Raw genomic sequence first — 27,642 nt, forward strand, 5'->3', positions numbered from 1 at the left:
CCCAAATTTTAGATGGCTAAATATTTTCTAGTTTTGGCCTTTTCACGAATGTCATTCAGGGCGCCTGGGTGGCTCAGTTGGTTAAGCAACTGCCTTCAGCTCAGGTCATGATCCTGGAGTCCCGGGATCGAGTCCCACATCAGGCTCCCTGCTCTGCGGGGAGTCTGCTTCTCCCTCTGACCCTCTTCCCTCTCGTGCTCTCTATCTCTCATTCTCTCTCTCTCAAATAAATAATAAAATAAAATCTTTTAAAAAAAAAAGAATGTCATTCAATAATATATTCACCATTGTTCTAGTTGCTATGAGATAAAAATATAATAAATTAACTTAATCAAGGAGTTTTCATGTTAGGTGAAGAAAATGCTTTTGTGAGAAATCACAGAACATTATAATGACACTCAAGTACATGTAAGTTAAACTACACATTATTTGACATATTATCAATATTTGGAAGAATATATTCATTGTCAGGGACAATGACAGCATCCATGAATGTGAGAGTTAAGATTCTGAATTTAATTTTCCTAGCTGGCATTGTGGCATTTTGTCAGTGATTAAGTCACCATATTTATCCTGATTAAACAACTGGCATTCATGTTACACAACTGTAAGAAAAAATGTCAATATGGGCCTTGAAGATGAACTCATTGATTTTGGCATATATAATAATACTCCAAAGACAGTGTACTATCAACTCTCATCTTAAGTCCTTTTACTTGTTCCAGTGGTAGGTAGCAACAGTTTTATCAGATAATCTGTTTTAAAGATTGAAGCCTTCTCTGGTAAAAGTACAAGAGTGTAAACCTTTCTCTGGTAAAGTACCTGTTCTATTGATCATGTCAAAAAAAGCTCAGTAGGTGTTTTTAGATTAGTGTACAGTGGGTCTCCCCCTAAGTATCTGCTTCCAGGAGATTAAGTTGAAAAGTCTATTTCAGAAGGGCTACTTCTCCTTATCTCAATTCCACTCAAGTGTAGTCAACAAGAGTGATTTAGGCAGTCTTAACTTTTTGAAAACTTCATGAGTTTTAGAAGAACCACCAAAATGCATTAGAGTAGTAACGGTTGTTTTTCTAACTTTGTTTTTATTCTGCTCCATGGTTTTTTGTAACTAAGTCCTTAAAGTTAGAATATTTTTAATCATAAGAAATGTATGCAACAAATGCTTTAAAGAGGCCAAAAGCAAAATGAAATTGGTATTTAATGACAGATAGTAGAGACAGAGTGATTTGGTAATCAAGAAGTGCAACTATTCAAAACAGATATAGGGCCTTTTAGTAAAAAAAATAAAAAAATAAAAAAAAAATCAAATGTCAGTTTTGTTGTTACCAGATAGATTTTCCTTACCATACTTTTATAATACCAAGAACTCACTGAAAAAGTTTCATTAATTCAGAACGATCAACGGAAAGTATACTTCCAGTTACTTGGAATTTATATAAAAATTTGAATTCAAATACTCTTTTAAATACAGACTCCTCCTGATTTTTTCTAATAATAGGGAAATGATTTCTGGTCAAGATATCTCTTTAAACAGTTGAAAATTTGTTAAGTATAGTTATTGTTTTAAAATTGTTAATTTGATTATAAAAAAACAAGCATAGATAATCTACACTTTTTAGGAGCCACTACAAAAGGAAAAAGCTTTAGTCTATGTTCTTTTCAAATGTTTTCTAGGTTTATTGAGTTTTATTGCTTTTTGAAAAATTACATCACACAAAAAAATTCATTTAACAGGAAGACTTTTAGACATTTAAATTCTTCCCCTGGAATATCAGCAATTAAAAGCATGAAAACCCAATCTAGATATCATGCAGTTTATGCTGTAGAAGCATACTTTTAGAATTTTGAGCTTAACTATAGATGCTTTTTCTCTTGTGATAGTGTTTAGCCACTTTGTGATTACCTCAAGGTGAGAGGTATGACTGGAAGAGGGCACAAGGGAATAACTTGGGGCACCAGAAATGCTGTCTATCTTAATCCGGGTGGTAACATGAGTGTACGCATACATAAAATTTCATAGCTGTATCCTTAAGATTTATGCCCTTTATGGCATTACCTTATTTCTCCAAAAAAAGTAAAAAAGAGTGTTTAGCTACTTTATAAAATGCCCACTATTTTACAGGGAATCATTAATATGATTTTATAAGTCAAAATGTATAGGGGAAAAACAAATTATCCTGATGCTCATGGCTTAAGGATTGCTAGTCACTTTCAGGTAAATTATGTCTGAAGCTAGATTTAAGCTTCAGTAATGAGAGGTCACTGGTATTCTATCAGAAATGGTGTCGGGAAGAATACAATGTATCAATTTAACTATAAAGGACCAAAGTATTATAACAGCTTTAACAACTAGAAGAGCATCATCAAATAAGTGACATGACCATGGCATGATTATTTGGTTTATGATTGCCCATTTTTTTTTATTTTTGCTTTTCACTGTTTGGGTTTTGTCTTGTATTGCTTGGACTTCCAAAGGATGGGGAAAGAAAAGAATTCAAGTTAAATTAGTTTTGTTACTTATTTTCAACTGTTGTTTTTAATGTGGTAAAAGCTGAAGTTATGACTGTAATTTTAAAATTATGCATTCTACTTTCCATCTATTATGGGAGAAGAGTAGATTTACGGAGAAAATATAAACAATCTGCCTCAAATGTTTTTTTTACCTTTGCTCAGAATTATGTTAATTCTCATCACCTCCAAAAGCCTTTGAGAGGATTAGCTGCATAGACCAATATTGTTCTATATTAGTCAGTATTAAGCATATGATGTCACCTTGTTTCCTCCCCTCCTCAAGCTTTTTTTTGGGGGGGGGATGGGGAAGGGAGAGTTTTGGGGCAATTCTCAAAAATCTGTGGCTTAAATACCACTAGCTGACACACTTGATTGACAACCTTACACTCTCAAACCTGTTTGAAATGGGTCAAATACCTAGGCGCTGCAGAACAATGCAATCCAACCAGCAATTCCCCATAAAAGAGAAAGGGGGTGTGATTAGGTTCCAGCTATTAAGCAAGTTATTGCAAAAACAGTTTAGTGGTTTGTTTCTGCAATAGTCACAGGTTAAGCTAGTATTTTCTATCTTAATTAGCTCCAAAAAAAAAAAAAAAACCCAAAACAAAACAAACCACTAGGCTGTAAGAGGTAGGATAAATAGCTAAAGCTTGGAGCAAGTGGGGCAAACATTAAGAGCTTTATGGAGGTCTTTATACTGACCCTCGGCTTTGGTTATTGATCATTAACCCTGCTGGGGAACTATCGAACGGAATTTGTGTGAGGCTTATTGAGCCACAGGAAAGAAGATGCAGGAGGGAATATAAGCTTCTAATAAAAGAAACGCAGCAACAATAGCAGAGGAACAGCTCTGCCTGGTGACGTAATGGCTGGCAGCAGTCCAGCTTCAGCAGAGCTGCTGCTACCTCAGCATCCAACCTCTCTCAACACAGTCCAGCTTCGGCAGAGCTACCGGGGCTCCTACTTCTTGCGATGCCACTTTGTTGGTGCCACCAACACCTTACCTTGGAGGGCCAAAACACCGAACAAAGGGTGGTCCTGTTGTAAGTTGTCAGAACCCACACTCTCACTCACTCAACCCCGCCAGTCTCTCAGGAACCGAGTCTATCCGCCGCTTAAGTTTAGGGCGAGCACACTGGCGCACACTCCAGGCGTGCCTCAGTTTCCCCAAGCTGCTCTCGGGTCCGCCTCGAACTGGCCGGTCCCCCCTCCCCCCCGCCCAGTCCTCAGCCCGAGTTGATCGCGGCAGCCCCGCTCGCCCGCCCGGCCCCGCATGCCGGTCCTCCCGCCTTACCTCCGCCAGGTAGAGGTTGAGGAGACAGAGCGTGGAGAACTGGAGACAGGAGGGGAAGCAGTAGAGCAGCCAGTGGGGGAAGAAGTGCAGGTGAGCGGGCGGCCGGAGCAGGGGCAGGGAGCCGCTGAGCGAAAAGGCGGCGGAGAAGAGGGTGGTCCTGAGCGCTGCCCACAGGAGACAGAGGAAGAGGCAGAGGCTCTGGTAACTCAGCCGCCGCTCCCGGTACAAGAGCAGCCGCCACAGCTGCAGGTAGGCAAAGGCGAAGAGCGCGGCGTAGAGCAGGGCGTGCAGGATGCTCAGCGCCAACTGCACCGAGCCCGGCACCGCGGCGCCTGAGGCGGCAGCGACGGCGCCTCCGCCTCCGCCTCCGGGCGTCGAGGGCTCGCGGCCGGCCGCCGGACCCGGCACGGACACCCTCATGAGGGGGCTGGGGGGCCGGTAAAAGAGCGCGGGAACGAAGGGGCCGGACTCGGAGCCGCCGTCGAGGGGGAGAAAGATTTCCCCCTTACCCCCCACCCACCCCAACCTCCAACCCCAGGAAGCGCCGTGACAGGACCCGGAGCCCCGCGCAGAGCAGCCGCGGCTCCCCGGACCCCGCCTCCTCTCCCCGCCTCCCCCCCTCCCCCCCGGGGGTCTCGGCTCCTCCTGCTGCGGCTCGGCTCGGTAGCTGCAAAAAACAACTCTCGGCTGGAGACAATCAGCTGAGAAACCCGAGCATTTGAGGCGCTCGCTCCGCACCGTGGACTCGCGCCGATTGGCCTAGGCGGGCACGCCCCCTGCGCGCCGCGCTCGGAAGGCCACGGGCCACAGAACCCGTCGTTCGAAGGCTCCAAGATCTGATTGGCCATCCCCGTTCCTCACTTTCTCCCTCCCCTTCACTCCCCACCCACACTGCCGATTGGCCCAGCAACTGCACTGCCCGCTCGCGCCGGCGGGAGGACTCGGTGGTCGCCTGTCACCTGGGGCGGCTCTCGCCCCGCCTCCTGCGCTTTCCATTGGTTGGAGAGGCCGCACGTAGGGAGCACGAGGAGAGGGAGGAGTCTTGGGGTTGTTTTTTGCTCTGCAGGACGACCCCAGCGTGCGGTGGTGGCCGCAGTCGCTGAGGGCGGGGTTGCTGCGCCCTAGTAGATAGCGCCGTGGTTCGCCGCTGCCAGCCTGCCCTGCCTTCTGCCTCTTCTTCACGTGGGGGGAATTGTCGGCCGCGGGAACCGCCTGGGTTCCTCCGGGTAGGTCCTGCCCGCAGGTCTCGGGCAGGTAGGTGACAGCGCGGGTCCTTCGGTGGAGGGGCTGTGGTTTCTGCCTGCCGGGATGGGGATTCAGCCTGGCGGCCGTCCCCTAATAAGGGCTGCGCAACTGAGTTCTGGAGTTTGGCTTTAAAGGGCCCTCACCTGCATCCTTTTGAGGGGCGTTTTGCTTTCGTGAGCCCTTTGTGCGGGAGAGGGGATGGAATGAGGGGGTGAACTGAAGCTTTAAGCAAAACTCTTCCTCGGGAAATGTCTCTTAGAGGAGTGATATTAGGATGGGATGGATGTCCACAGGAGATGTGAATAGGGGGAATGTGGGTCTTTGAAACTTAGAATTTGGAAGGATGCTCTGGGCATAAGTTTAGGGAAAAAGGCAGAAACAGAACTATAAGTCTGATGAATGTCTAGGGAGAAAGAAGTAGAATAGTTTATACTCCTTAAATTCCGTATGTATTTCTTCAAGCCTTAGTCCTGTATTTGGTGGATGGTGGCGCTCTTCCTGAGGCTCAGAAACAAATGCTATATTATGTTATTGCTGTAAATAAGCGAGGGATAGATCTTCCAGCATATATTGGACTGACGACATTTGCTCTCTTTTTTTTTTTTCTTTTTAGCGTTTGGTAATAAAATGAGCGAAGTAATGCAAACTGATGAGAAAACAATTTGTGTTCTCCTTAGAGTGAGTGGCACATCACAAATTCAGTATCCTTTTGAAAGACACTGCTACATTTACTGGTGCAATCAAGACTCAGCCTTTGGTAACTCACCATCCTTTGTCCTAATGCTTTGTGTTAAGAGTTCTGCTACCTTCTTTCCTAGCTAAGTGATCCACAGGGAACGTTAAAGTCTATTTTGTACTCCAGATTCTGGAACAGTGGTTCACCCAGGCACCAGATACTCATGTGTTTTGGATTCTTTATAGGTATATTGACAAACTGTGATGTTTAGGCCTGGCACAGTTAGGGGGATCTCTCAGATGAAACATTCAGCTGAGCAGGGTGTACAGTGCAGCCTAGAGCAGAGTACAGCTTGTTGAAAGAAGTTAATAGGTCTGAGTTAAGCAGTTATGTGCTTAAGCTTGTAAATTTTTTTAAAGGGAAATTATTATTCTTTTTTAAAAGATCTTATTTATTTGAGAGAGAGCAGTCACGAGCGCAAGGGAGAGGAAGGAGTAGACTTCCTGGTGAGCGGGGAACCTGATGTGGGACTCTGTCCCAGGACCTTGGGATCAGGACCTGAGCCTAAGGCAGATGCTTAATTGAGCCACCCAGGGGCCCTTTAAGCTTGTAAATTAAGCATGAACTCAGAGTTCTGTGATTTTAGGCACTCATAAAATGAGGGGAACCTCCTGTTCCCTGACATGCCTATTTTGTATCTTCCATAATGATGAGGTACATGTTTCAGTTCACGAATAGACTTTCACCATGAACTGGTTTTTCTTTTTCTCTTATATTCTCTACTCAAAGTTAATGGTAAACAACATCTGGATAGTACCCATACTAATTTTAGGTCTTTACTTGTGAAATTTCTTATTTCAGAGCAAGTCCAGATGGCTGTCTCTTTTCCTCTTCCTGTTTTGGGGGTACATGAGGGGTGCAGATAGAGGATTTTGCCCCAACTGCCTTGAAGGAGCTTTGAAGTAGAGATATGTTGACTCCTTTTATTGCTTCCATTGGAGTCTTAAATGAAACTTTGATGATATCTAACCAACATTTTATTTGAAGCTGGTTCAGTGAGCAGGTTTTTTCCAGTAGCAACATTAAACTATAAGCTAATTTTTGCCAGAATGTTCTTACAAGAAGTTGGTAAGCATTATATGCCCCATTTGTTGCAAAATATGAAATGTGTCTTTTCTCTGAGAGTGATGCCCCCAGAACTTGGTATAATTTAATGTTTACAATTGTTAATTTCCTCTTTTTCTTGAGAGGGAAAACTTTTAGTTTTATGGTTAATCATAAGGGAAATTTAATCTTATAAAGGGAACCAAACCAAGGTCTTCTAGAAAAGCTTGCTGCTTGATACTCTAAAATTTGAAATGTGTCCAAATGCACAGTGGTTGAATATTGTTGTTCTAGGAGGGTACATTACTCCAGCACAATGGTCTTTCAAACATTTAAAAGCAGAACTATTTGCCGAGTATTATTATAAACAGGACCCAATCCCAAAATGGGATTGTTCTAACTGTAGAGAGTCACCAGCTGCTCCAGCTGTGGAACAAATGAAGGCAGATCCTTCCCTCTCCCCTCACTAGCAGGAAGATGAATGTTTTTTCTGTTGAAATTCTTTCTCCACATTGCCCTCTGGGGACTCTCTCAGTATTTTGGTGCTGAGCAAAATTTTGTTGCCTTTGTTTGTTTTTTTTTTAAGTTGGCTCCACGCCCAGCGTGGAGCCCAATACAGGGCCAAACCCACGACCCTGACATCAAGACCTGAGCTGAGATCAAGAGTTGAGACTTAACCAACTGAGCCACCCAGGTGCCCCCAAATTTTGTTGCTTTTTATTTAGTGTTTTGTTTGCAAGCTTTAACCCTTTTTGTACTACTGCCTTATCGTTCCAACTCACAGTGTTTGTCACCTTCTTGTATTTGTCCTTAGTTAAATGTCACATATTTTTTCCAACTTTTTTTTTTTAAAGTAGTTTCCACACCCAGCATGGAGCCTAATGTGGGGCTTAAACTCATGACCCTGAGATCAAGACCTGAGCTGAGATCAAGAGTTGGATGCTTAACCGACTGAGCCACCCAGGTGCCCCTATCAACTTTTAAATGACCTGTGCAGGCATACTTGTTTAGGGTTTAGGGGTGAAGCAAAAGTTACATCTTGCCTACCGCCTCTGATTAGTGCTGACAGGAGCATCTATAGAATTGAGGGCCCCCTCCAGGCTCAAAGGGTATGAGTCTGCATGTAGTTGGGAGATGTATGTGTGTAGTATTGGCAAACATTTGCCTATGACTTCCTTCTTTTGGTATTGGCACCCTGTTGTGGTTACAGTCAGTAGCATTTGAAAGAGTCTTCTTCACTTTTAGAATTGTCCTACAGTTGAAATTGGGTCAATTGTGAATTCTTTGATATTTAGTGCTTTGAAAATCCAGTATAAAGGGGCGCCTGGGTGGCTCAGTCGTTAAGCATCTCCCTTTGGCTCAGGTCATAATTCCAGAGTCCCGGAATCGCACCCCACATTCGGATTCCCTGCTCTGTGGGAAGCCTGCTTCTCCCTCTCCCACTCCCCCTGCTTGTGTTCCCTTTCTCGCTGTTTCTCTCTCTGTCAAATAAATAAGTAAAAGATTAAAAAAAAAAATCCCGTATATGTATTTATGTTCAAGTCATTCTCCTCTTAGCTGTCATTAAAACCAATAAGTCTAGACTGGGTTATACTGTAATAACAACCCCCAAACTTAAGAGATTTAACACAACAATGTTTGTTTAATTTATGTTCACTCTGGGTTAGCTGGGAGCTTTGCCCCATTTTGTCCTCTTTCTGAGACTTGGTTTAACAGAGAAGGCCTCATTTTGAGTGTTATCATTCATCATAGCAGAAGAAAAATGTGTCACGGGTCATGAAAATATATTGACTGTGAAAAACTCCGGGAAGTTACGTATGTCACTGCACAATTAATTGGCCAGATCAAGTCATGGCTATACCTAATTCAAGGAAGTGGGGACATATAATTTTAACATGTGTAGAGAACTAGAAACATTTGAACAGTGTCCACCCTTTTTCTGAACAGGTATTCTCCTTCTTACATGTAGTTCATCCTTGGCCCTTCCCAGTGGATATAACCCCCAAATCCCATCCAGTCACTGTTTCAAGCTCAAAGTCCAGGATCTCTGAGTAATGCCCAGTAGTGCTAATCTCTTATCAGTCTGGACATTATAAGTTATCTGTTTCCTACCCCCAGTTGAATACATAGGGTAGTGTCGGGACAAATATGTATAATAAGTGTTCCCATTTGGGGAGGGGAAGAATGGAAGACACACACCAGACTCAAGACTGTAGGAACTCTGAAATCTCACTGGGCAGATATTGCTAGGGCTCTTGTTCTGTTCACTGGATTCTCCAGGTCAGTGCTTTTCAAACTGTCTGTCATGAATGACCAGGGTTTTTTTTTTTTTAATTCTTAATGATTCAAAATCTCAATTTAAATTTTTGTTAACTACAATAAAAATGAATTATAACAAAAATGGAATGAAAACACTTTTCAGATGTCAAGCCCAATTTTAAAATTTTTAGATTCAACAGACAGAAAAATATTGTGTAAAATGGGCTATAACAGCTTTTTGACATTTACACTCAATGTCTGTGTTTATCTCATTATTATAGACCAGTAACAAACAGTTCATATTCTGGCACATGCCCTAGGGCATAGTTCTCCATGGTCCTTGGCTTTACTCTGCCGGAGGTCCTTCCATTTTTATTATCCTTGGCTACATCTGAAGTTGGCTTTGGAGAATATGGCCTCTTCCCGTGGCTGAGCAGTTTTGTCATCTTGCTTCCTGATAATAGAAGGGTGGGTGCTAAAGGACTGTTTAAGTTTTAAACCGCTAGTCTCTTGGATGGCGGTGGTTCTTTTTTTTTTTTTAAGATTTTATTTATTCATTTGAGATAGAGAGAGAGAGAGAGAGAAAGCATGAGCAGGGAGAGAGGCAGAGGGAGAGGGAGAAGCAGGCTCCCTGCTGAGCCAGGAGCCCGATGTGGGGCTTGATCCCAGGACCCTGGAATCATGACCTGAGCCGAAGGCAGACGCTCAACCGTCTGAGCCACCGAGACGCCCCGATGGCGGTGGTTCTTTGAATACCTCGTTAAACATAACCAACAGCAGCTATCGCTCAGTGCTCATCTTCTGTCTACAAGCCTCTTCTGTTAGGGCCATAAATACATTCATTAGCCACACAGGTCTGGGTACCTGCTCATTATAAATTCATTAGGTGTGTGTCACCTCCAAATTATTGTAGTGACCGTTTTGTCAAATGTTTCGTCACTCCTTAATGTGGATTGCCAAGCTCCAGTCTCTGATGAAAGTTTCCCTGATTAGGCCCTGAATAGTCCTTGCTCCTTGGCCTCTGACCCAGTGTTTGGGGTTCTTGTTAAGGTAGCACCTTGTTCTAGTGTGTATACCAATGAAGATAAACTAGATTATGCTGCCATAATACCCCTCAAATCTCAGTGGCTTATGACAATAAGGTTTATTTCCCCCCGTGTCACATTCTCATTGCATATCAGTGAGGGTTCTCCGTGTTGTGCTCATTCTGGGACTCATGCTGAGGAGGAGCCACCAACTGAGCATTTTTGATGACTGCGAGAGAAGAAAGTAAGTCCTGCCCTACCACAGACTAGGTGTTAAACTGTCGCCTGAACAAGATAAGACACTTTTGCTTACATTTTATTGGCTAGAGTAAGTCACCCGGTGGCCACACCAATTCACTAGAGGTGGGAAATGCAGGAAGTTAAGCGTAATCCAACCTTCTACAGGAGAACTGGAACTATTTACCCCATACCAATGAACAACTACACCAAAGTACCAAGGTTACATTTCTCCCAAGGTACTCATCTCTTTGTTGACATTTAGATTTTGTGTGTGTGTGTGTTTTAAGATTTTTATTTATTTTTGCAAGGGGAGGGATGGGGGTGTGGGAGAAGCAGACTCCCCGCTGAGCAGGGAGCCCAATGCAGGACTCGAGCCCAATGTGGGACTTGATCCCAGGACCGTGAGATCATGACCTGAGCCGAAGGTAGATGGATGCTTAACCAACTGAGCCACCCGGGCACCCAATATTTAGATTTTGAATCATTAAGTATCGTTTTCATTCTGTTTTCTACTTACTGGAGAAAAAGAGTCACCGAGTACCTTCTGTATCTTTGTTTTTACTCTGTTCTCACTGGTATTCTCATTCCCCTGCCCTTTCCCATTCATACTTCCCTTCTCTTTGGCTTAAAGACATTTTTATATGGAGAACATGTCTCTGGGCAAATGTATTTTATTTTCCATGCATGTGAAATGAACATTCTTCTTTGGCCCCACAGGGATAGGTTGGATTAATGTGCATAGAAGCTATGGAAAATTTGATTACATACAAGTAATTTTAATTTTTAATTTTCATTTGTATTAGTTTTTTAGATTTAAAAAAATTTTTATTATTTGAGAGAGAGAATGAGAGAGAGAGAGAGCACGAGACGGGGGAGGGTGAGAGGGAGAAGCAGATTTCCTGCTGAGCAGGGGGCCCGATGCGGGACTCAATCCTGGCATTCCAGGATCATGATGCAAGTGGAAGGCAGTTGCGTAACCAACTTAGCCACCAGGCGCCCCCATTTGTATTATTTTAATTCCAGTGTAATCAACATACAGTGTTGTGTTAGTTTCAGGTATACAATATAGCAATTCAATTTCATATATTACTCAGTGCTCATCAAAAGAAGTACACTTTTTTTTTTGAGAATTATTTATTTATTTTAAAGAGAGAGATGGGTGCGCACGTGAGCTTGGGGAAGGGCAGAGGGAGAGGGAGAGGAAGAAGCCTTAAGCAGATTACCTGCTTAGCATGGAGCCTGTGGCAAGGCTAGATACCAGGACCCTTAGATCTCAACCTGAAACAAAACTAAGAGTTGAACGCTCAACTGACTGATCCACCCAGGTGCCCCAAGAAAAGTGTACTTTTAATCCCCTTTACCTGTTTTACCCATCACCCTCAACCCACCTCCCCTCTGGTAACCCTCTGTTCTCTATAGTTAAGAGTCTGTTTTTTGGTTGTGTCTCTCTCTCTTTTTAATTTGTTCATTTGTTTTGTTTAATTTCCACATTTGAGTGAAACCATATGGTATTTGTCTTTCTCTTATTTCACTTAGCATTATACCTTCTAGATCCATCCATGTTGCATACGACAGGATTTCATTCTTTTTTTATGGCTGAATAATCTATTGTATATATACTACATCTTTATCCTTTTATCTAATCATGGACACTTAGGCTGCTTCCATAGTTTGGCTATTGCAAGTAATGCTGCAATAAACATAAATGTATGTAAATCCTTTTGAATTAATGTTTTTGTATCCTTTGGGTAAATACCCAGTAGTGCAATTACTGGATCATAGGGTAGTTACATTTATAATTTTGGGGAACTTCCATACTGTTTTCCACAGTGGCTGTACCAGTTTTCACTCCTGCCAACAGTGCATGAAGTTTCCTTTTTCTCCACATCCTCACCAACGCTTTGTTTCTTGAGCTTTTGATTTTAGCCATTCTGATAGGCACAAGGTGGTATCTCATTGTGGTTTTGATTTGCATTTTCCTGATGATGAGTGATGTTGAGCATATTTTCATGTGTCTGTCGGCCATCTGTATGTCATCTTTGGAGAAATGTTTGTTCTTCTGCCCATTTTTAAATTGGATTACTTGTTTTTTTTTTTGATGTTGATTTGTATAAGTTCTTTATATGTTTTGGATACTAACACTTCTTTGGATACGTCATTTGCAGATACCTTCTCCCATTCAGTAGATTGTCTTTTAGTTTTTTGGTTGTTTCCTTTGTTGTGCAGAGCTTTTTGTTTTGACGTAGTCCAAATAAAATGACTTTAACTTTTAAAATCAAAATGAAAAGGTACACTATTTAAAGAGTCAGGTGGTTCTACGCAAGACTCCAAAAGTCTCCTTGGTATCTTCCTCCTCCAATTTCTTATTCCTTAGAGGCAATTATTTAAATTGCTCCCTGTTTTTTTTGGCATTGATTTTCCTATTTCTAATAAACTTGGCTTTTGGTGTTGTGAAAGCGAAGATTTAGCTCTCTTTTATTCTTCTTCTCACCCTGACTTTGTGTTTCCTTAATTTCTGTCTCCCCATCCTCTGAACTGTGGTTGTCTTGAATTTGGTTAAATCATTATTCAGTGTTTATTTTATTATAACCATGTAAACTATTTCTGGCTGACCTGTGCAATATTCTCTGCTTTAAGTAATTCCTTAAATAATCAAATTTATCAAAGATGGAACAAACTGCAAAGGTTATAGTTACTAATGAGTTCCTGTCCCTGAAAGTATGTATGTGAGAATAATCACCAGCACCTCTAATTGACCAAATGCATAGTACTTCCACATCTATAATTTCATTTGTCCAATGAGATAGGTGTGGGAAAAGTATTCTAGCACTGAATGTGCAGTTAGACCTTTTTCTGCTATGAAATTCATTCTATGAGAAAAGAATCATATGTTAACCCTGCTGTCCAATTTAGTGTTAAAATAACTGAATTGTAACCACAAGCCCAGGAAAAATTATATTTATACTTGAATTGTTCAAATGTACTTTTATTTAAAAGCTTTATCTTTTCATTGTGTTTTAGTTATTTCATATAGTAACAGATATCATACAGTTATTTCCTTAGCCTCAGGATGCATGCATTTCCCACCCCCCCAATAAAGAAAATATTGAATGACCTATTTTAAACCATTCCCATTAATATAAGTGGCTTTAAAATACACTGGTTTAAAATGGCTATAATGTGGGGCACCTGGGTGGCTCAGATGGTTGGGCATCTGCCTTCGGCCCAGGTCATGATCCCAGGGTCCTGGGATCAAGCCCCACGTCCGGCTCCTGGCTCGGCAGGGAGCCTGCTTCTCGCTCTCACTCTGCCTCTCTCCGTGCTCATGCTCTCTCTCTCTCTGTATCTCTGTGTCTTGAATGAATAAATAAAATCTTAAAAAAAAAATGGCTATAATGTGTAATCAGTGTTAATATCAAGGATACCCCTAAATTATATCATTAAAAATACCACTCACAGTCCTCACTGATTCTACTTGAGTTTTTGAACTCTTGGTTCATTATTAAATATCAGTGGCAGATTTGTTCACTGATATAAATTAGCTCTAATGAAAATAATGTGAAGAAGTAATTGATGAGTAATTAGCTCCTTTTTTTTTTTTAGGAATACCTGCTTTAAAAATTTTTTTTAAATTTAAATTCAATTAATTAACATAATGTATTATTTGTTTCAGGGGTACAGGTCTGTGATTCGTTAATCTTATATAATACACAGTGCTCATTACAACACATACCCTCCCCAATGTCCATCACCCAGTTACCCCACTCCACCACCCCCTCCCCTTCAGCAACCCTCAGTTTGTTTCCTAAGATTAAGAGTCTCTCATGGTTTGTCTCCCTCTCTGGTTTTCTCTTGTTTCATTTTTTTTCTCTCTTCCCCCATGATCTGCAGCCATCAAAAAAAATGATATCTTGCCATATGCAACAACATGGATGGAACTAGAGGGTATTATGCTAAGTGAAATAAGTCAATCAGAGAAAGACAATTACCATATGATCTCACTGATATGTGGAATTTAAGAAACAAGGCATAGGATCATAGGAATACCTGCTTTTTTTTTTTTAAGATTTTATTTATTCACTTGACACAGGGAGAGAGAGAGAGAGAGCACAAGCAGGAGGAGGAGCAGACAGAAGGAGAGGGAGAAAGTAGGCTTCCCGTGGAATAGGGAGCCCGATGTGGGGCTCGATCCCAGGACCCTAAGATCATGACCTGAGCCAAAGGCAGTCGCTTAACCAACTGAGCCATCCAGGTGCCCCAGGAATACCTGCTTCTTAAGGAGAGAAATTATAGGCTTACTGATAAAATTGAAAGAGCAAAGTAGGGCTGCTTGGGTGGCTCAGCTGGTTAAGCATCTGCCTTTGGCTCAGGTCATGATCCTAGAGTCCTGGCTCCTTGCTCAGCAGGGAGCCTGCTTCTCCCTCTGCGGCACCTTCCCCTGCTTGTGCATGCTCCCTCTCTCTCTCTGACAAATAAATAAGTAAAATCTTAAAAAAAGAGCGAAGTCGGGTGCCTGGGTGGCTCATTTGGTTAAGCGACTGCCTTTGGCACAGGTCATGATCCTGGAGTCCCGGGATCGAGTTCCAGGATCGAGTCCTGAATCGGGCTCCCTGCTCAGCAGGGAGTCTGCTTCTCCCTCTAACCCTCCCCCGTCTCATGTTCTATCTCATTCTCTCTCTCAAATAAATAAATAAAATATTTATAAAAAAAAAAAGCAAAGTAAATATCCAATTTAGTGTAATTGTCCCTAAATTTTTTATTCTTTTATCATTTTATTCTTTACTGAGAAAGTCTACCCCTCTTCTTATGAGTAATTTTTAGCTATTTTTTTTCTGTCTCTTGTTTTGAGGTAGTGATCCTTTGTTTGAAAGGTAAGGGTTCTATTTGAAATTTAAAAAAAATTAAAATTCTCACCTATGCTTGTGGGTATATCTTTACCTTCTAGAAGTATGATATATTTATGTTACACTAATTTTCCCAAACTATCTTTTTTTAAACTTAGGTAGTATAGATCATCAGTAGAAAAACTTCCTGAAAGAAGAAATTGTTCGAGAGAAATTTGAAGGCAGCAAAATAGAAGACAGAGAATTGACAACAGATGCAGAGGATAGCGTGGAAGTAAGTACAGCTGGAAAGGAGATGAGAGGAGGAGATCTAAAACAAATCTGAGGTCAGAAGATAGAGCTGAATTAAAATATGGGTTGAAAAAGATGCTTGAATTTCTAAACTGTATAAATAAGTCTAAGTCATGTATTAAAAGTATATTTAGAAGGAATGTTCTTTAAATAGTTTTAATTGCTATCTTCTAGGGAATTTAAAGTAAAAAGAATGTAGACATAGTAGATAGATTTTGGATGTCTCACTCCCATTTAATGGTATTAAAACTGAGTATTGATTGTAAATCTGTTATAGGTAGAGAAAGATAAAATGCCCAATTTAAAACAAGGATTAAATAATGTTTGAGAATTAATTTTAGAACCCTTAAAAATGACAATTAGCTTAACATACTCTAGTAAATACCTATTAAACTTAAAATATTTCATGTTGCTTTCTCTAGGTATCTTTTATATCTTTTGCAAGTATCAAAAATCAATAGTATTATTAAATCAGTGTCATTTTATGTCATCCCTCTCAAATATTTACTAGAGGGAAATAGGAAAGTACTGGCAAAATCAAATATATAAGTAATGCCTTATATTATTCTTTTTGCAGATTTTACTTCATTCATTTGTTTAACAAATTTATTCAGCAAAACTTTGTTGAACACCTGTTCTTGCTAGGTATTATCCTAGGCAACAGAACCACAGCAGTGAACAAAACAGACAAAAATCTCCTGCCCATGTACAACTACAGCTGATGATGTCTTCCAGTTTCAATATATTTAGAGTTGGCATCTCTTTTGTCATGATGTGCATTTTTTATAAGTCAGCAGTAGACTCTCTATCAGAACTGAGTCCTCAGAAATATTTCAGTACATTGCAACCAGGAAAAGCCTCCTTAGCTTATTTTTGTCAAGCTGGTAAGTATTTTTTATATTCTACATGATTTTTGTGATGTTTCTATTGCTATTTAATCAATATTCTCAATAAATTCTCAGGAATTTATTGTCAGGACTAGTATTATGTGCTATAAAGCTGCTATTAAAATATGTCTGCCTGAGTTTAAATCCTGATTGTGCCACTGTATGATTTTGATCAAGTCACTTAGCCTCTCTGTGTTTTTGTTGTCATCCATAATGAGGAAATAATAATTGCTTTGTAAATTTGTTGTGAGGATTAAATGAATTTACTCATGTGACTAGTCCATAGCAAATACTAGGTAAGAATTAGTGAATAACATCTGAATTTCATCTAGTCATCTCTGAAAGTATACTTTTTGGTATTTTTAGTGAACAAATATTTTTAAAGTGTTTTAAAACTTTAAATGAAGTATTAGTAGTTCTTTTGTTTAATACTCTGCTTTAGCTGTACCATTAATTACACTGATTAACCAATTGAACGTAACTAAGAATTGTAATGGTCTCATTAAGTCTTTATCCCTTAAAAAAAACTATTCTTGGAATTAGTAAGTGAAATGAATCCATATTTCTGTTGGCTCTCTTATAATTGTCATTTGAAAATGGTATTTTAAAATCATTTTGAGGGGCGCCTGGGTGGCTCAGTCAGTTAAGTGTTGGACTCTTGATTTCAGCTCCGGTTATGATCTCAGGGTTGTGAGATCGAGCCTCACGATGGGCTCCGTGCTGGGTGTGCTTGAGATTCTCTTCCTCTCCTGCTGCCTCTCCCCTCACTTGCATGCATGTTCTCTCTCTCTCTCATAAAAAAAAGCTTTAAAATCATTTTGAAAGTTTTGTGCATGCATCTATGTGTGTTGTGTATGTGGTATTAAACTTGGAAAAATAATGCCAAATGTTAGCTTTAAATGAAACATTCTATTCTTGTTTTAGAAAACTTTAAATATACTTACAAAGTTAAAATATATCATAAAAACATTAGAAATAAGAATATTGAGGCAATAGGAAATAAGGGTGTAAAAATATATAACTAGGTATGTTTATTTGTTGTTTTATATACTTGTGGGGCAAATGAATCTATTTCTTCTTCAGTTTGCAGCTTTGGGCTTTAATTTTAAAAATTCATCTTTCCTAAGGAGCAAGCCATAAAACATTCATAAAACATTTCTTATTTTAGATTCTCCAAGAACCTCTGTATTTCTTGAAGAACTGAATGAGGCTGTTAAACCTCTCCAGGACTATGGAATTTCAGTTGCAAAGGTAGAAAGACATTTTTTGTTACTAAATTATTAGTGACAAACACTTTACAATTGTATGACTTAAGGCTGAGTATCTAAATATACTTATGTTTCACACCTTTTCCAGATTGGAAAAATAATTTTTTTCTACCTTTTTTTTATACGAAAAAACAGAAGCACAGAAAGTTCCAGATTATTGTGTAAATTAGTACATGAAGAAAAAAAGCTGTTCAAAATTCTTTAGCTTAGAACTTAATTTATTTTGCAAACTGTTTTATTGAGGCTATAGTTCAGTTTTCAGTCCTATAGTTAAGCTTTGTTGTTTTGCCTGACAAATATATTAATAGATCTCCACATTCAACTATTTATTTTCTATTAGCACAAACTGAGGTACCAAAATTGAGGTAATTGAAATATTTTTCCTTTTCTATTCTTCTAGGTCTTTATAATGGCTTATGTTGCAGTTTTTCCTTTATTTTTAGAACAGAGTCAAAACAACCTAACTTGAAATGACATATTTAATTTTTTTCTCAAAAGGATGTTTAAACTTGTCATTGAGTATTATGGAAAATTTCCACATGCATCATAGATTAGATAGTTCCGTGAGCTTTTCATTTACTTTAATCTTAGAATTTGTACCTCAGAAAATTGAATGATTAAAACCCAGTGATTATTAAATTCTCTCAGATTAGTGTCTACCTGACTTTCTGTGTACATTTATTCTTTCTTAGTTCACTAGCCTTCTACCTCTGAGAGATGGCTGCTGTCCCACTTGGTCCCTGCAGTTAGCGTTCCCAGGGCAGGAATCCTAGAAAGGTTAACTAACCTTGGCTATTAAAGGGAAACTCTTTCTTCTACCCAGAGAACGCTTCTGACATCAAATGTGTGAGTTTTCCACACCAATCAGTTCTGACACTAGCTGCCCACTTAGCCCAGATCTCAGAGGTTAAGGGTTCAGTCCGATAAGACTGCCCTCCACTTCAGATACCAATCACAAGGAATGGATTCCCAAGTTACCTACAACTTCTGCCTGACTTGGCTACAAATTGGGGGTTCTTACAGCCCCCTCCTTGGGTTCGATAATTTGCTGTAATAACTCACAGGATTGAAGGAAGACACTTTGTTTACTATTACTGATTTATCATAAATGATAGAGCCCTGTAATAGCCCAAAGGACGAGATGCATAGGGTGAGGTCTGGAAGTCTTGAGCAGAGGAGCTTCTGTCCTCTTCTGGTTTGGACTGTGCCACCCTCCTGGTACTTAGATGTGTTCACCATCCTGGAAGCTCTCCAAGTCCTATTGTTTAGGGTTTTTATGGGGGTTCCATTATGTGGACATGATTGATTAAATCTTTGGCCGCTGGTGATTAACTATATCTCCAGCCCTGAGGATAGGAGGTAGGACAGAAAGTTCAACCTTCTAATCATGCCTTTGTCTTTTTGGTGAGCAGTCTTCATCTCCAAGTTATATAGGGGGGGCCCCCAGGGATCAGTCACCTCATTAGCATGCAGAAAGATACTCTTAAACACTGCAGGGGTTTCCAAGAGTCTTAGAAGCTCTTATATAAGGAACTGGGGTTAAAGACCAAATATTAGAACAAAAGATACTCCTAACACTCCTATCACTCAGGAAATAACAAGGGTTTTAGGAGCCCTGTGTCAGGAACCAGGGGCAAAAACCAATTATCTATTTCTTATTATATCACTGCTTAATACTTTAAAAAAATCTTTTTTTATGTCAATTTTATATGTACCTTTTTTAACTTTAAACAACTGATTACACTCTAGAATGATAATGGTGCTCATCTTTGAGGAGCTTTTAATAAAATTCTAAAGTTTAGAAATAAAATACTAGGTTAGTAGGACATTCAAAAGGGATAATCATGCTGTTTATCTAGTAGCTAGTAACTGTGTACCTAGTAACTAGAATAGAATATTAAGGTTCATGCCCAGGGTGTTGCCTTTATGAACAAACAAAACTTAAAGTCTTGATTTTACAGTTGAGGATGCTAAGCTATGTGGAAAGGAGACTAGTGTATAAGACAGACCTATATCGAGGACCTAACTCACTCTCTGGCACATAATAGATGCTGGGTAAATAAATGTTTATGACATTGAAATGACCTGACTTTATTTAGTCTTTTAGATAGATATGTGACTAAGATCCAGTCTATTTCCTTGAAGAATTTAGATTCTAAATAGGGGAGAAAAAACACATTCACAAATCATCTCAGTAATTAGCAGAACATAATCATTGTAATAGTTACAAATAAAATGCCATTTAGGTTTAAAGGAAGGGAAACTCATATCTAATCGTCAGGGCAGAAGGTCATGTATAGTAGTGGGAAAGACTTGACAAAAAGTAGCATTTTGAGATCGTCTTTAAAAGTTAAGATTTCAGGAGGCAGACATAGATGAAGAAAACACTAAAATATAAATTGGACTAAATGTTCCTGTTAAGACAGAGATTGCCAAGCTGGGTATGATAACCAAACCCAACTCTGTACTATTTAGAAATGCATCTTGAAATACAGGCTTTAGACATCTTCGAAGTAAATGAAGGGAAAAGATGTATCATGTAAGTGATGACCAAAAGAAAGCTGGTATAGCTATCTCATTATATCAAAGCAGATTTTAAAACAAAAAACCTTTGAATCATCTTTGACTTTTCGTTTTGTCATAACCAAGCCATCAAGAAATCTTTAGGTTCTATTATCAAAACTTCCCAAATCTGACCCCTCCCTCCCCTTGTCTAAACCTTCATCACTTCTCATCTGGGAAACTATAGTAGCCTTCTAATAATTGGTATTTCTCCTTTCACTCTTGTCCCACTAAACTTTTCTCCACACATAAGTCATATGTGTCAGGTCCCTTTGCTACCCCTTCAGAAAGGTTTCCCGTTAATAGTTAGGATAAAATAGAAACTCTTCACTCTTGTGGACACTGGCTTCCTCTGATTTCATTTTTTTGTCCCTTTACCTTACTTAGTTTGTTCCTGACACCTACAGGTCATCTTTTTGTTACCTGAACCTGCTGGAAATGTTATTTCCACAAGGCCTTTGCAAATATTTTCCCTTCTGCTTAGAACTCCTCTCTTCCACACATTTATATGATAATCATATGCATCATTCCATTCCTTCTGTTCTTTTTGCAAAGGTTACCCCCTCCCCCAAGCCTTCCTTGATTACCTATCTAAAATGTCCTGTCACACACTATCCCCTTACTTTTTTTTCCCTATATGGGACTTAACACTACATACTAGTTTTTAAAATTGTCTGTCTCTACTTTTAGAATGTAAGTTCTAAAGATAAAGATCTTTATTTGGAGCCTAACGGTACCCCAGTGACTAGGAGAGTGACTAACATATGGTAGGTGTTCATATATATGTTGAATGGGATGAATGGAAAAAAAAATCTATTGTCATAATGTCAATCATCACCTATGCTCTGACTTTTAAAAATTCTTGCTAACATTCAGTTTTTTGGCAGGTGTAGCTGTATTCTGACTTTTAATTCTAATTCTTTATTCCTAATATTTTTTTCTGAGTGTCAGTTCTCCTTTTGTAGCTTTTGAAAATAAATGTGGCTTCCCCAGTTGTCATTCTACTTCCTCAAACTCCATTAAAATTAAATTGAACGACACACACAAAACCCCAAACCCATGGGGCGCCTGGGTGGCTCAGTTGGTTAAGCAACTGCCTTCAGCTCAGGTCATGATCCTGGAGTCCTGGGATCGAGTCCCGCATCGGGCTCCCTGCTCAGCGGGGAGTCTGCTTCTCCCTCTGACCCTCCCTCTTCTCATGCTCTCTCTCTCTGTCTCATTCTTTCTCTCTCAAGTAAATAAAATCTTTAAAAAAAACCCAACAAACCAAAAAAACAACAAAAACAACCCCAAACCCATTTTAAAAAATCAAACAAAAACAAACTCTAAAATGAAATAACTTTTTCTTCCAGCCTTAGTTTAAGTTTTGTTGGTGGCTACCCATTGCCCCATCTTGAAACCTCTTTGTTTTCTTTATCTCTTTCCTTCCCCCTCTATCCCAGGCTGCATACACATGCCTCTTCTTCTCCCTAGTTCGCCTTACTGGATTGGTGAGAAATCTCTTGAACTTCTTCTGTCCTTCTCTGCTTTACTTCAGGTGCCAGTCATCCTTGCCCTGTACTGATGTGATATTTGTTTAACCTGCCTCCTTATCTTTGTGCTCTCTTGCCTTCCACTGTATCTTCATGTTGCTGCCAGGATTATTCTTATATTTTTGACACAGAGTCTAGATTATAAATTATCAAGGGCTGTTAGGCCTGCTGTGATGTCATCAGTGATTAGGGTTCATTCTTTCTGTGGCACCATGCTCAGCATGGGTTTCTCTCTTTAAAGACATTTTATGGTCCATGATTACTGCTGGTGCCCCAGCTGCCTTGTCTGTTTTTTGTCAGGAAGAAGTGGAAAAAGAGTATAAGTTAGCTCCCTTTTAAGAACCATCTGGAATCCAACCCCAGTGACTTCTAACACTGGCCATCTGTAGCTGTTGGGGAGTCCGGAAAAGTCTTTCATTGGGGCACTTGTGTTTAGGGAAGTTCTGGTAGTAGAACAAAAGGAAGGCTGGATTTTGGATAAGAAACCAGCAGTATCTTTATTCCAGCTGCTGAGATGCTTTCATGCTCCCAACTTAACCACTTACTTCTGCTTCTTGGCTTTTACTCATGATTTTTTTTGTCCCGCCTTCATTGTTTCTTTCCTTTTCTACTTGGTTACTTCCTACTTGTTCCATAAGTATTCTCTCAGGTATAATTAAATAGAACTCTTAGGTGTAGAAATAATTCCTTTCTCGGGGTTACCTCAAGCACTTGAATAAATAAGCAATTATAGGATACAAATCAGAAAGAAAAGTAAAATAAAAAATTTGACCCGGAGACAGATTGTGCTGTTTAATTTTCCTTCTTGTTTCCCTAACCAAGAAACTTGACTTTTTGATATATACTCTAAACCTTAAATATAATCTTTTAAAGGTTAATTGTGTCAAAGAAGAAACATCAAGATACTGTGGAAAAGAGAAAGATTTGGTGAAAGCATATTTATTCAGGTAAAGTATTTTTTTGAGTGTGATAGGCGGATATAAAGCTATACTTCTAGAATATTAAAATATACAAAATATCACCAAGCCAGAATAAAGTTGTATACAGTTGCGGGGGGAGGTCACATGAAGCTTAGCAAATAGTCTAAGTCATAGATTTGTTACCTGTGCTTCAGCTTCCTTATCTATAAAATGAGGTAAAATAGCTGTAAAACCTACCTCACAGGCTTGTTTTGAATATTACATGAGAATTCTTATGTAAACTCCTACTATAAGTGCCTGGAAAGTAAGCCCGTCACAAATTTCGTGTTTCAAATAGATCTGTCAGGTCCATATTTGGGTGTGAAAGAAATGTATTTTTGAGAGATCTGCCAATGTCCCAGTTAGAGATTCCTCTCCACTTTGGTCTGCTAGTCTCTCAGGTTTCTCAGAGTCTTTTTCTCAAACTGTTGGGATTTGGCCCAAGAAGTGGGGACATATTCTGTCTCCTCAGAGATCAACTGCTAAGGACAGTTCTTTTTCTCTCCTACTTGTCTCCTTCCCAGCCCATTTAGGGAAAGTGTGTGTATGTGACTGGGAGGTTGGTAGGAAGCCTTGTTGAGACTCCTGTGTTTTCCCAGTCTTTTTGCCTAGCCCAGGGTCTGGGCTCTTCAAAGTCAACATATTTATTGAGTGTATATTCGATAAATATTTTTGTGTATTTTATGGTCAGCACGCTGGTAGGTGAGGTGCATGGGATAATGTATAACACCCAGGCTCTAACATCAAGAACTTAAAACCTATTAGACAAGAAAAATGAATTCCAAGGAAATATTTCTGTAATGCTTTTTAAATTTTTTTATAGGGGCAACATCTTACTCAGAGAATTCCCTACTGATACCTTGTTCGATGTGAATGCCATCGTTGCTCATGTTCTCTTGTAAGTACAGGGGGTACACATTCATTTATTGTTATTTATCTCTTGATTTAATTTGAGGCAGCCACAATCTATTAAAATATTTTAGGGTTTTAACATTATATTTGTAGACATTCATTTCACACAAACTCCTGGTCTATCTTCTCCCTATGTAGAGGATCTAAAATGTCTTGAATGGCAAAGGATACAGAAACATCTTTGTATAAAAATGGGAGAGGACACAATCACATGGTCATAGTATTGCTTTTGCTTTGAATATAACTGTGGAGTAAGGATTTTACCAGGTAAAAAGCTCATCTTTGCTATTCTCACTGGGATTTTTAAAAATGTCTGGCATGCTTCTCACCCTAGCCTTATTTTTCTGGAGTCTGTAGCTTTGTGCCTACTCAGTAGGTGCAGAAACAGTGCAAATAGTACCAGCACACATTTTAGTGTTTAGTGAGAGAGAGAGAATCTAAATTTCCATTCTTTTTTTTTTAAAGATTTTATTTATTTATTTGAGAGAGAGAATGAGAGATAGAGAGCACGAGAGGGAAGAGTGTCAGAGGGAGAAGCAGACTCCCTGCTGAGCAGGGAGCCCAATGTGGGACTCGATCCCGGGACTCCAGGATCATGACCTGAGCTGAAGGCAGTCGCTTAACCAACTGAGCCACCCAGGCGCCCTGTGGAGTCCATTCTTGCAATCTCTCCCTGAATGAAGTCTGGTTTCCTCTTCGGTGACACAGCTAGAAGCTACGACTTAATCAGGGACACAAGTTTACGTGGACTTGTCCAGTTTAATGTTGTGTTAGGACTGCTGGGTACTAAGACTTTTGCTGACATTGAATATCTTTGTTGTCTGCTTGGCTCCCCTCTTCCTTCTCTCGGACTGGATTCCCATAAAAATTGGGTGAAAGTTAAATGACAAGAAATTCAGAACTTACAGGTGAAAAGTTGTGGTTATCACTTTGCAAATGGACACTTTTAAATGTTCCAGTACTCATCATATATAAATGAAAAGATTTTAGAAATCCCTGACAACCATGGAGTCTAAGGCCTGTAGACTAAGAAACCAATTGTAAAGAGTGAATGGTGGCCTTTTGGAGAGGAATTCCAAAGAACTGATATGGCTTCTGTTCTCTAGGAATTTAGTGTTTTGTTACATAGATACAGAAACAGGAAATATTATGTAGTAAGTAAATTGGTAGTAATTTGTGTGCACGAGAGCTTAAGAATCCACAGCATAGGGAAGAGTTACTTGTGTCTAGAATGAAGATGGATATTTGTTAAGAAGGCTTCCTGGTGGAGGTGGCACCTGGGATAAATCTCAAAGGATAAGTGGGAGTTTGCTTGGTGAAGAAACAGAAGGTGGGGAAAGCAGGGGAAACTGAACAAAGGCATGGAGGTTAGAATACTTTGGAGGGGGGGCAGTTTTTTTTTAAATAAATTTTTTAGAAGATTTTATTTTTTTGAGAGAGAGAGAGCAGGGGGAGGGGTAGAGGGAGAAACAGACTCCCTGCTGAGCAGGGAGCCCAGTGTGGGCTGAAATCATGACCTGAGCCAAAGGCAGATGCTTAACTGACCTGAGCCACCCAGGCGCCCCATGGAGGGGGGGCAGTTTTTACTGGAGTATGAAATGTGAAGCGGGAGATGATAGCAGAAAAGTAGGCATGGGGGTCAGATGAAGGGATCTTTGTTTACCATGTGAAGAGGTTGAGGCTTTGGGGTAGCCACTGAAGGGTGAGGAGTTTGGCTCCAAGCCAGAATCCTTGTGTGACCTATGAGTCCTGACCATAGGCAATTATAGCCATTGTCTGGCAGGCCTCATAGGGGAAAGGTGCCCTGCCCACACCAGACTGTGTGCATGTCCAGTGCATTGTGTTTTCTAGAGAAAATTGAGGTCCAAGACTCAGGCACCTAGGCCAGACATGCTCATATATAACCTGTATTTTTAGCCCAAGTGTCTCCATTCAGAGGCCTCATTATCAGGGACCTTGACTGAGGCACCTTCCAGGTGCTTCTGCTAAGAACTCCTTACCAGGGGTCTTTGGTTGAGGCACTTTTCTCCACTTGACTCGGTATCTTTCCACTTCTGGCTCTTCCCCCTTTCTTTCTCCTCAGCCCATGAGTCCATAAAGAGTCAGGAGCCTTTTGTTTGGGGCCCCTTGGAATGAGATGCCTCCCTGCACCTGCACTGCACCCACCTGACCCTTGCCTAATGCTGGCCCATGGCGGGTGGGGCAAGGAATGGAGCAGAACTGGTGCCTCTCTTTTGGCCTCTGGCTTGCGCTATCACAGTGAGTGAATAAAGGCTTGATTATTACTTTAAGGTTTGGCTCACTGTCCTGACCACCTCAAAACGTGATTGTTCAACAGAGGATTGTAGGCAGATAAGTGATATACTCAGATTAGTACTTTCGAGCTCTTTCTCGATTTGTGAGACCGATTTGTGAAGTTCAAGCACACATAGAGACCATTGTGTGTCCATTATACAATCTAGGGAGGTAAAATAGAGATAACAAAGAGGGGGTTTTCTTTTTAATGCCTAGGAGGTGAAATTAACTGGATTTGCTAAGAGCTAATTTGGTAACAATCAGCAAAACTACAAACTTGAACTTACTCCCTAATCTCTTCTTTTCTGTCTTTCCAATCTCACTCAACCCCAAATCCTCTCTGATCAACATCTGAAGTAGGCAAGGAAGAAGAACAGATTGACAGGGGAAGATGAGCCTACTTTAACAGGGGAATGCCCATCAGATTTGAGACTCAAGTAGGGATCTGTGGGAGTTTGAACCCCTGAGGAGTACAGATGTGGGTGTAGTCAACATACAGGTTATCCAGGGAGCATCTTATACAATACCAACACTTATGGGAAGAAGAAACTGATGGGGAAAAATAAATGTCAAGGAGGTAGAATTCCAAAGAGGCAAGGTCCTCATTTTAATTTAAAATGTAAGAAAAAATGACTTGTAGAATATAGTATTTTACAAAAATTCTCAGTAGTGATATTTAGAATGTTGAAGAACTGTGCTAAATGTGCCATGTCATGGCTGCACCTTCCAAATAACCATGAGGGGAAGAAAAATACCTTTCAATCTATCATTCTACTTTTATGTGCTAAAACCATCAGTTTGAAATATCCAGTGCCTGGCAAGCAGTTTCTCTCTCTGTACTCTTGCCGGTGCATACTATTCATTGAAGTGGACCCGAACTGCTGTTTGGAATCTTTTGCCCATTTTTCTATCATGCTTGAACTTTATTAACTTCTAGATACTTTTTTTTTTTTTTTAAGATTTATTTTAGAGAGGGAGAGAGTGCACAAGTGAGTGGGGGAAGGGGCAGAGGGAGAGAATCTTCTAAGCGGGGAGTCATCCCCAATCTCTTCTTTTCTGTCCCATGACCCATGAGGTCACGACCTGGGCTGAAACCAAGAGTTGGAGGCTTAACACACTGAGTCACCCAGGTGCTGCTAGATACTTTCTTTATATGAAGGAGACACAAACTAGATTTCCCCCCAAGTTTGTCATTTATCATTTGAATTTCCCTATTTTTTTTTTTTTTAAGATTTTATTTATTTGAGAGAGAGTGCACATGTGGGAGAGTACAGGGGGAGGGGCAGAGGTACAGAGAGAATCTCAAATAGACTCCATGCTGAGCACAGAGCCCCATGTGGGACTTGATCTCACGACCCTGAGATCATGACCTGAGTTGAAATCGAGTCAGATGCTTAACCAGTTGAACCACTGAGATGCCCCTGAATTTCCCTATTCTTTAAAGAATTATCTGGTCATATTTATCTTTTCTCTTCTGAATTATAGGTTTTAAGTTTTACTGTGGTTTCCTTTATGCTTTTGTTTCAAAGGAATTTGCCCATTTAAAAAAATAATAGATTTTGTTTATACATTTTTCCAGTTTTATTTTTTATTTATTTTCAAGTTTTTATTTAAATTCCAGTCAACATCCAGTGTAATTATTAGTTTCAGGTGAAGGATTTAGTGATTCATCACTTACATATAACACCCAGTGTTCATCACAACTAGTGCCCGCCTAATATCCATCGCCCATTTAGCC

General features: G+C 40.0%; 2 protein-coding genes across 5 annotated transcripts in view; one reads left to right on the forward strand and one right to left on the reverse strand.

Annotated features, from left to right (window-relative positions):
- The window catches only part of GPR137C (G protein-coupled receptor 137C), a 70,283-nt gene extending 65,932 nt beyond the window's left edge, over nt 1-4,351 (reverse strand). The window contains exon 1 of the mRNA XM_027572818.2: nt 3,806-4,351. Within this exon, the coding sequence (XP_027428619.1) occupies nt 3,806-4,225 (420 nt within the window). The 5' untranslated portion in view covers nt 4,226-4,351. The remainder of the gene's footprint in view (nt 1-3,805) is intronic.
- Nucleotides 4,352-4,877: 526 nt separating this feature from the next.
- TXNDC16 (thioredoxin domain containing 16) overlaps nt 4,878-27,642 on the forward strand; it is a 117,593-nt gene continuing 94,828 nt past the window's right edge. For 2 of the 4 annotated variants that reach the window (XR_003515992.1, XM_027572282.2), the window contains exons 1-6: nt 4,878-5,059; nt 15,357-15,472; nt 16,067-16,373; nt 17,545-17,627; nt 22,612-22,685; nt 23,521-23,595. Coding sequence is in view for 3 of the 4 variants with exons in the window: in XM_027572282.2 (XP_027428083.1) it covers nt 16,211-16,373; nt 17,545-17,627; nt 22,612-22,685; nt 23,521-23,595 (395 nt within the window). In the remaining variant the exon portion in view is untranslated. Of the gene's footprint in view, nt 5,060-5,663; nt 5,808-15,356; nt 15,473-16,066; nt 16,374-17,544; nt 17,628-22,611; nt 22,686-23,520; nt 23,596-27,642 lie in introns of all 4 variants that reach the window. The other 2 variants (XM_027572283.2, XM_027572284.2) reach the window with 2 other exon arrangements.

Source organism: Zalophus californianus, chromosome 6 (assembly GCF_009762305.2).
Source record: "Zalophus californianus isolate mZalCal1 chromosome 6, mZalCal1.pri.v2, whole genome shotgun sequence".
NCBI lineage: Eukaryota > Metazoa > Chordata > Mammalia > Carnivora > Otariidae > Zalophus > Zalophus californianus.